Source organism: Panulirus ornatus, chromosome 13 (genome assembly GCF_036320965.1).
Source record: "Panulirus ornatus isolate Po-2019 chromosome 13, ASM3632096v1, whole genome shotgun sequence".
Classification (NCBI taxonomy): domain Eukaryota; kingdom Metazoa; phylum Arthropoda; class Malacostraca; order Decapoda; family Palinuridae; genus Panulirus; species Panulirus ornatus.
The window spans coordinates 43,608,596-43,618,827 of NC_092236.1; the positions used below are offsets into that span (position 1 = coordinate 43,608,596).

Genomic DNA, 10,232 nt, shown 5'->3' on the forward strand with positions numbered 1-10,232 from the left:
CAAGCTAATTTCAAAACTTGACCCATAGTGTTAGTTCACTTTTCCTCTTCTATAGCGATTACTTTGGTTTTTGATCCACAGAGCTAGCTGTTTGTGTGCCTCCACCACTAGCTATAACGTGCAATGCAATACTCGGCAATGTGTTGCGTCATTTGATTACTGTGTGACCACTAGCAGCTCAAGGATGGGCCGTTTTGATGGCTATTTCTTTACATCTCGAAGCTTTAGAATTCTTCACTCTCTTATGTCCCTCCCAATAACTATGACCTGGAACATTTTAAAAGATGGATCTTTTACTTCCTCCAAAATTGATAAATACCTTCCGTTGTCTCATCTTTTTCCCTTTCATTAACCACTCTATATTTCAATTAAGGATTTTGTCCATAAGTGGAGCCCTTAACGTAAGAATGAAAATAAAATCAACGAGCAGGGAGTAAATAACTGAGGGAATAGACTTTTGCAGGGCAATTTTACCCAAGAGCGTTGGAAGAGGTGATTTTGAGTCAGGGAAGATTACATCAGCTCGGAGTTGGACAAAGTATCTCATTGCAATGAGAATATTTTACAGACCACAATGGATGGAGTTAGATCACTTGACCTTTTTCCTTCAGGACGTGAATAAGGTTATTGGCGTAGTAGACAGTATTTCCGAACCTGCCAAAAACCTGTGGCTGGTAAGGATCCATCAGTATACAGAAGCAGGTTGTTGTCAGGTATCCTGCTGAGCTCCTTATCAACTTGTTCACATACGAATTCTTCAAGGATATAACTCAGGACTAACGTCTAGTTTATTGGTTTGATAGTAGTTCTTTTAAAGCTTCAGATCCGACATAACTCGAAGCGTTTTAAGAATTATGAGATCATTTTTTGTTTTGGTTTATTTAACGCTCTGATGGTGGCATCAAAATGTTTTTGCATAAGAGAAACACATTCCAAATAAGTAACAATGCTAGATATTGTATTTACATGAAGGTTTTGATATGACATTTAACCACTAAATTTCTATTATAATTGCCCAAAATTCGTAGAAAGCAGGAAACAGTGAGAGATATGCATGGTTGTCGTAAGACAAATATATATGTGCAGCGAGAGACGTAATACGGGAACGAACATGACAACTGAGAAATATTCACTGACTTTAAGTGTTTGTCACACATAGATTTATTGTATTGTAAGAGGAACTGAAGGTATTGTGGCATTGAGGAATACTGAAATAAAAGGACCCAGCAAAAAAGTCTCTGTGCAACCTACCTAAATACGTTCACTTAATTCTAGTGGTGAACACATTTTTAAGAAGGTTGTATGAAGATTTTTCACAAGGATACTGGAGAGTAGTATAGTAGACTTCATCACAATGTGAGAGAGACATCTCAGTGCTAAGTCAACATAGCCAAGTTACTCCATCCTTCACTCTGCCCACAGATATAGTGAAGAAGTCTTCGCTGGCCGAGAGCCCAGGCCTAGTGTTCCTCAACGTATCCCACAACCGCATCGTCAACATTGAGAATGAAGCCTTCCTGGAGCTGGCAGATCTCATCACTCTCGATCTCTCCTACAACAGGTTAGTATCAAGTTCGTCTTTCTTTTTGTAGGTTTGCCTTTGTTAGGAATTACCTTCAAATCGTTATTGTCCTCAGTTTTGTCTCTTTCTCCCTACACAACTTTACGTTGCAAGAGTCTTCATGAGACAGCGAAGTCGTTAAAGTACTTCGCTGGGTAAGGTGGACACAATTAGCGGTCAAATCTCGATATTACTTATTTCTTCATCAGTCTTTAGTAGCATAAGACCAATACTGCGCCATCTTCCTCACTTCTCTCACTCTAAGTTACGCGTTCCTTTAGGTTTATTGCTTCAACTTCCAGCCATCTTGTTCGCGGTCTATTCGATGGCTTTCTCCCACACATCCCTGCCCTGAACACCCTCCTGGGTTAAGTGCTGTCTGTCATCCTCTGAACAAGTACAAACCATCTCAGCTTTGTTTTCTTAGTCATTATGTCTTATTCCTTGTAAAGTCATCCTGTCTCGTGTTTATCATTATTATCAGTAATCTCATGTCAGAGGAATCTAGTCTTTCTTCTTCAGTGGCTCTCGACGGCCATGTTGTTGCGTCGTACACCAGAGGCACCAGCACTGTCGTTGTAAATATTCTCATCTTTGTTGTCACACTTATTTCTGTTCTCGTCCACAAGTTCCGCGTCAGCAGGTCGAATGGCCTCACGACGAATACCTTCCTCCTTTCAACGTCTCCAGTCTGTCCTCCATCTGATGTAACATCAATCCCCAGACAGACAAGATTCTCCCTTACATCTGTCTCATCTGTGTGGATGTTCTCCTTATCTTTAATGACTACCACTCAACTTTGTAATTATGTTAATTCCAAATGAATACCTCTAGTTTCAAAACTAGGTTCTAGAACTGGAATGAAGGACTTTCTCACGTTTCGAACGTCAGTCATCAAAGTCTAGAATAGAGTCTCACCAGCAATAAACGTCTGTAAGGATCCTGAAGCAGCTTGTAAAGTGCACACGCTGTTACCTGGTGAGCATGGCATGTTTTGGTGACACTGGAGGCAGAACAAAAAATAAATTCTGCAGCACCAGTTGCTGATACACCAGCTGCTCGTAAGGCACTTGTCAGAGTGCGAGTCGTTGACTTTTACTGGGGTTATATAATGAACATTTAGGAGACTTTGATTATTCAAATAGCTGAAACTGAGCCACATGCGGTGTTTCACAGCAGTAGTTTAGACCAATATGTCTTGGTAATGCATCTAAACTGCTCGATTGAGTAACGATTTTTGTTAAATCACGGAGTATTTCTGTTCTCATATTAACATCACTTCGTGTAATCATTTTGAAATATGGCAGCCATTTGTTTTTCGGATATATTTTGTATTATCTAGAATGACTGGCAACTGCAAATACGCAATATTTCATCTTGAAATATAATCAATTCTTTATTGTGGGAAATTTGTGGGTCAAGACGCCATATGGAAAACACGGTGGTCACCTTGAAAATGGTAACAATCTACGTGACTAACGTTTCACTCATGACCACTAACATCTGCAGTACATATCTACCAAAGTTCATGTTTGTATCACCAAGTAAGTATCGTGCCTTGATTTGCTTTTAACCTCTCCACTATACCACTTAACAGTTACTCAGCAGTCCCATTATTCTCAGAGGCATGATACAGCGCGCTTCCACTTTCAATATTCCGTCTCTTTACACCGTGTCATACATTAGTTTTTAAGATCATAAACAACATAAAACATTGGCCTCACATACTCCCGTTTCTCTATGACTAACCTCATTTTGAATATCCCTTCCACTCTTGACCCTATTCTAAATCCCACTTGCTCCCATCTCAGCTTCTCATGTGTTACGGGCACCTTCCAGCGAACCAAGAATTACACCTAGTCAAGACCATGATGATATCTGTCCTAACTTATTCAACAATACCAATCAATGTTCCTCACCTCCACAATCAATGTTCCTCACCTCCAGATCACACATGCTAAGGTTACAGAGGATACAAATCATGGCTTTACGATTCATCGCAAACGAAAAATACTATTACAGAACAGCACCAACGATTAAAGACAAACCAGTCGGTTCATATCTAAGAGAAACATCTCGTGAATATGGCAGAGACTTAAAGACAACGACGATACAAAATACAAACAAATCCGAGATTTGGACATCAGTACAGATATGGGGCATCCTGGGTTCCCTGGAGACCTCAAAGCATACACGAAGGCTCCAGTCATCCATCAGTATGGAAAATGAACAAAGCTTAATACACAGTGAACAAAGCTTACCTTTGTTTTTATGAATCTCCTTCAAAAGAAAAGAAACATACAACGCAAAGACACACACACACACACACGCCCATTCTGCTGGGCTGTATATACTTAAAGCAGCAGCAACACGCTATCAGAAATAAAAAAAACACCCATATTCATCACAAAATGTTCACCATTTATCTGTGCACACTTTAGTCTTCTCTGCCATTTCATACTAGCCCCTCACCTTTCCCAACTCGTCTTCTCTAACCACCGTAATAGGAGAGAGAGAGAGAGAGAGAGAGAGAGAGAGAGAGAGAGAGAGAGAGAGAGAGAGAGAGAGAGAGAGAGAGAGAGAGAGAGAGAGAGAGAGAGAGAGAGAGAGAGAGAGAGAGAGAGATGGAATGACAAACCATAGAGTGAAGATAAGTGACCATCAGTTTTCAGGTAAACACAGTAGCATACAAGGATACTAAAACAATGTGACACATCTTTATCCGACCGTACTTAACCAGCCGTGGAAATCTTTTCTTTCTTTTGTATTTCCTTCTTCGTATAACCTCAAGTCACGTCTACGAACGCTGGCTGAGCTATGATTAATTTTCATTTTCTTTCTCTTTGACTTTTTCTTTTAACCGAGAAGGCCTTGATTGGGGCGTGCTATGTTCCCCGTGCCTTGTCGGTCACTATATGAAAAAAGTTACCTGAGAGTTGACGAAGTGGCTGTTGGTAAGTTGGTGATATTCATCACTTTCACAACGTAGGTCAACAGCCCACTGGAAGCTGGTGACCGGTCAGAAATATCAATCAATACAAGGTATACCACACCATCTTCTGCTTGGATGCCAGAGTCTTATTCTTTAGGACCAGGTCAAGCTTAAGGGAGGGAGCGGAAGGGAGATCTGGCCTTTAAATTCTTACATGTCAATAGTAAGGGTAAACCTTGAACTTGAATGCCTCTTCTTTTACATTACTCTCACAAATATTTCCTTTTCAAATCTTACGATTTGCTTCATCAGACCAAACGAATTTCATTGTATATGAACGTTAACTAAATGTCGTTTAGGGCAGCATATCTGCTATACTTAAGAATCAACTCGAGAAGAGACCCATGGTTGACTTCCAGAAGTTACTCTTCACGGTACGAATATCAATACGTATCTTTGAAAAAGAAGCAGTAATAGGTTATGCATGAGATGAATTAAGGCTAAACGTGGATAAACAAATTGGCCTTAGAATAAATGAAACATTAACATTCTTTTGGTACCTTACAGATTGTCTAACTTAAAGAGCGGAGTTTTCAAAGGCCTCGCCAAGTTAGAGGAACTGGATCTCTCCTCCAATTTCCTGCCAGAAATTCCCGCCGACGCCCTGAAGGAGCTGACGAACCTGAAGACACTGGTGCTACACGACAACCTCATCCAGGTAGGAAGGAGCTGCTGCTGCGCGGGGTCTCTCTAACCACGTCTTACTCTTGTGTGCGCAGGAGGTCGTGCTAGAGACGTGTCCGTCTAAAGCACGTACAAGATTTCCTTTTTCATTAATGACCAATAAATATCTGAAATGAGAATAACACAGCTGCTCAGCTGCTCTTCTACTGGATACGTCATTGCCAAACATAGCAAGGGATGAATTATGTCATTCTTTGTCCCTAAAATCAATTCCATTCTTAAACTTAAAGGACATTCTTTATTGATCAGTTGCATGATCATTTCCCAAGGAGAACCCACATCATTAACATTTACTGATCCGTTTGTCAGACGCTCGGCGGCGTGGTGGCCCTGGGCCCCATGGTCAACCTAGAACAGCTAGACCTGACCCGCAACAACATCGGCGAGCTTCCTACAGGCACCTTCAGGCAGCTCTCAGGACTCAAGTCCCTCAGGCTAGGCGTCAACTCCATCAGGAAGGTTCGTCAAGAATCTCTGTGTCATGCTGTAGTCTTTATAGAAATGTTTAGTTATTTGATATTTTTTGGCATTTTACTAGAAATTCTCAGTCACCTGTAAATATTACTGACCAGAACTTTCGAGCAAAAAGTGAATGTAGTTTTAGACTGACAAAAAAGAAAAAGATATGGAAAACAATCTTTAATTTTTTGTACTCAAAGTTCTACAGCAAATGGAACATTTAGTATTGACAGAGGGACACGATTGATTCACTGCCAGTGGAGGGAGGGACGCCACTGATTTACTGCTGCTGGAGGAAGAGACATAACTTATTCGCTACTACTGAAGGGGGGACATTAATGTTTCACTTTTACTAGAGGAAGGGCACCGTTGATTTACCACCACTAGAGGAAGGGCACCATTGATTCACCACCACTGGAGGAAGGGCACCAATGGAGGGAGGGCCACTAATGATTCATTACATCTGAAGGGAGGGACACTCACTGCTGCTGGAGAAGGAGAGACAATTGATTTTCTACCACTGGAAGGAGGGACACTATTGAATCACTATCACTTAATGGAGGATGGCATTGATTCACTACCACAAGGGGGAGGGAAACTACTGGTTCACTACCACTCGAAGGAAGGACGCTAGGGATTGACTACCTCTGGAGGGAGGGACACCAGTGATTCACTCCCAATGGAGGAAGAGACACCAGTGATTCACTCCTAGTGGAGAGTGGGACACCAGTGATTCATTCCCACTGGAGGGAGGGACACCAGTGATTCATACTCACTGGAGGGAGGGCTTACCACGCCATCACCACAACTGAAGGGATGAACACCTCGCTTCCTTAAGGCATTGTTGCTAACACTCATTATTGCCGCAGGTGGAAGAGGAGGCGTTCGAGGGCCTCTCGTCCCTCCAGACGCTTCAGCTGGATGACGACAACATCCTCGCCATCCCATGGACGGCACTGGCCAAGGTCACCACCTGTTATGTTTTTTCCTGGCATAGTTTGGTTTGTTCAGTCACTCTACAGATGCAAAGATACATCATTAATTCTTTATATTCAGAAATAAATGTGATTTCCAGCTCACAAAGACTACCACAATAAGTGTATATCAATTTTTAGAATTTCTTATTTTCTAATATGATAAATGATAGTCCTTAGTACTTAATAATTTTTTTGTCTTCTTGCACGACACATATTTTCAATGTGTATCAACTTTCGCAGGTGAGGACCTTGACATCCCTGTCGCTGGACTACAACCGGGTTGGGGTCATCTCCGCCACCAGCCTCCAGTCTGTCACAGGCCTTCACCATCTGTCTGTCGCCCATAACATCATCAGAGAACTTCCTCAAGGAACGTTCTCCAACTTCACGGATCTGGAAAGCCTGAATTTCTATGGAAATCAGATCCAGAATCTCGTTCCAGAGGGCTTGATAGGTCTACGTGAGAGCTTGAAGGAACTTAACTTAGGTCTGAACCTCCTGAGTGAGCTGCCGCAGTTTGACTTCCCGCTACTGAACACACTCGTTCTTTCCAAGAACAACATCACGAGTCTACCTTCGGACGCATTCGTTCTCCTGCCCGAACTCAAGATGCTGGACCTGAGCGAGAACCATCTGGGCTCCCTTCCAGTCACCCTCTTGCACCCACTGAGGAAGCTCTCGACCCTCGACCTTAGCATGAACCAAATTATCGAAATTCGACCTGGCCAGTTCAACGAGTCGTTCATTAACGTTATAAATCTCCAACACAACAAAATTAAAGAGATCCCGAGTGAAGCTTTTAAAGATTTGCTCTTCCTACATACTCTGGACCTCAGCCACAACACTATCAGGAGTATTAGCGATTCAGCTTTCCTGAACACTGCTCTCCTGCACATCCTGCGACTTAACAACAACATGTTGCCATCTTTCAAGAAGGAGTACTTCAGGCTTACCATTCCTACTTCAGTAACCGAGCTGAGGATTTTAGACTTGAGCCACAATGATATTACTTTCCTTCAGCCTCTAGCCTTCCAGCTTCATGCCAAGCTCAACTGGCTTAGTTTGTCGCACAACCGACTATCTTTCTTCCCACCGGAGATTGTTCGGGATCTCACTGAGCTAGAGCATCTCGATGTCGAGAGCAACCAGATCAAATCCCTTGAAAGCAATGATTTCGCCAATGCACGGTATCTCCGGGAACTCAACCTGAAGAACAATGTTATAGAATCTGTCGCTGAAGCTGCTTTCCAAAACTCGTCACAACTTCAAGACCTTAACCTGAGTCACAACAAGATAGAACAGCTTCCAGAAAATGTGTTTCTAGGTATTGCTCGCCTTCACTTGGACCTAAGCCACAACAAACTTTCTTCTCTGCCAGAAATGATTTTCCAAAGAACGAAAATCCAGAAACTTCAGTCGGTGAATCTTGCCCATAACTTGTTTGAAAAGGTGCCACTCAAGACCCTCCGCCAGCAGTACTTCTTCCTGAGTAACCTCAACATGGCTCACAACCGTATCCGCACTGTGCCCAGTAACGCAGATATTCTTGTGAACATAAAGACACTTGACTTGTCGTATAATCCACTTACTCCAGAGGCCATATATATCTTGCTAAATGAACCTAAGACAGTGCGACACCTCAGTCTCGCAGGCACCAATGCCACAGATGTCCCAGTCATTGAGGCACGTTTTCTTCTTTCTCTCAATCTCTCTCATAACAATATTGTTGAGGTAAAACCATCATCATTTGAACTGACTCAGAACCTTCAGGAACTGGACGTGTCTCACAACACGATACCTAACCTCAGCTATGGACTGGCCATGGCATGGCCCAAGATACCCGACCTACGAAGGCTTGATATTTCTCACAATCCACTTGCTTATATTGTCCGTGGGGACTTCAATTATCTGAGCAATCTCGAGATTCTACGAGCTTCTGATCTTGAACGAGTGACCCGAGTCGAGCGTTTAGCTCTAAGTCCTCTCCGTTCGCTCAGACAACTCCATCTGCACACGCTACCTCAGCTTGCAGTGTTGGACGTGAAGGGCATCTTACAAGGCCATCCAGGACTGGAGGTCGTGGATATTGAGCTGACCGATAAAGAGGTGCACGACCAGCTCCATCCAGCCTTCTACCCTCGCTTACGTAGACTCGCTGTTCGGGGGCGCTCGTTGGAAGCTCTTTCTGGTGGTGCTTTTGCAGGCATTAACAGCCCTGAGTTGACTATAGGCCTTGTGGGCACTAACGTTAGTACCCTCCGCTCTCACGTCTTTTTCCCAGTGCCAATGTCCTCCAGGATAACGCTAGATATTTCAGACTCCAGCGTTACTTCCTTGAGTTCTCAGTTCCTGACCACACTGGATTCCCGACAGCGTCACCTTCGCCTCACTGGTCTGGACTCGAATCCTCTTTTCTGTGACTGCAACATTCGAACTCTTCAGCACTGGTTGATAGGTCGTGGACCCCGTGATAGCCTGTACAACGTCACCTGTGATGCCCCATCGAACCTTAAAGGCGTCGTTCTGACCATTCTACACGAGATAGACCTGACGTGTGAGGGTCGACCCACCACCACAACAACAGACCCACCACTCTTCACCACCACGAGGCTTCGGCCCACTACAACCGATAATATCATCACCTTCGATGACATGACCGGTCGACCAAGCGAAGAAGAAAAAGAAATTGACGGAGCCACCTCCCCCTCACGCTCAAATGCCGGCCTAACCAACATGGATACAGTTATCATTGGGATTGTAGGGGGCGTTGTAGCCTTCGTGGCAATACTTATCATCATCATTTGCCTCATCCGCCTTCGCTCGGACTCCCAGTACCGCGGGGGTCCCATGGCAGGACCTCTGGCTATGAGGCAACACGGCAACTGTACTTGCCTGAAGCCTCCACCACCCCCCGGCAGCTGGGGAGGCTATCCTGGACCTTACCCGACCCTACCCCCTCTCCCGTCCTCTCGTGCAGGTACGCTCAAGATGATGCCTCCCCCAACCACACCCATCCCCCCAGCTTACGGCACAGTAGGAGCAAACAGTGGGCGTAACTACTACCCCAGCCATCCCTACTACCTTGGCTACCCAACAGAAAGTGAACACGAGCACCGGTAGACACGGCCGCTTAATAACGTCCGTATCTCTGCTGTTCCTCAACCAGTCCTTGGCTGAGACGTGCCATCTGTGGGCCTCTCACATGTGCCCCCTTCCGACCCCGTCCCTTCCTCAGCACTTCGCGCTTGTGTTACTCCACACACTGGGTCATCACACCTGTCTCTCCCTCACCTCACTCACATTTCTCGTGTTTCATGCTCCCCTGTGGCTCCTGCCACACCAATATCTGATACCTTATGTACATAGATTAGTTATAAAGTTAATTACTCTAGGAAAACGTATATATCAGGTTGTGCGTAGATTCAAGTAGGTTACGATTATCATTTGTTGTACACAGGAACTGCGTACAATATATAATGTACATGTACATGCATGGAATCAATGTTTTGTGCTGTGTAAGAAATTTTGTCCATATGTCCTTGTTGCCAGTATTTGTGTC

The 10,232-nt window shown here is 44.0% G+C and overlaps 1 protein-coding gene across 1 annotated transcript in view; it reads left to right on the top strand.

Moving 5' to 3' along the window:
• LOC139752822 (uncharacterized) overlaps window positions 1-9,938 on the top strand; it is a 266,488-nt gene extending 256,550 nt beyond the window's left edge. The window contains exons 7-11 of the mRNA XM_071668766.1: window positions 1,423-1,561; window positions 5,061-5,211; window positions 5,547-5,696; window positions 6,566-6,661; window positions 6,914-9,938. Of these exons, the coding sequence (XP_071524867.1) occupies window positions 1,423-1,561; window positions 5,061-5,211; window positions 5,547-5,696; window positions 6,566-6,661; window positions 6,914-9,793 (3,416 nt within the window). The 3' untranslated portion in view covers window positions 9,794-9,938. The remainder of the gene's footprint in view (window positions 1-1,422; window positions 1,562-5,060; window positions 5,212-5,546; window positions 5,697-6,565; window positions 6,662-6,913) is intronic.
• Window positions 9,939-10,232: the final 294 nt, after the last annotated feature.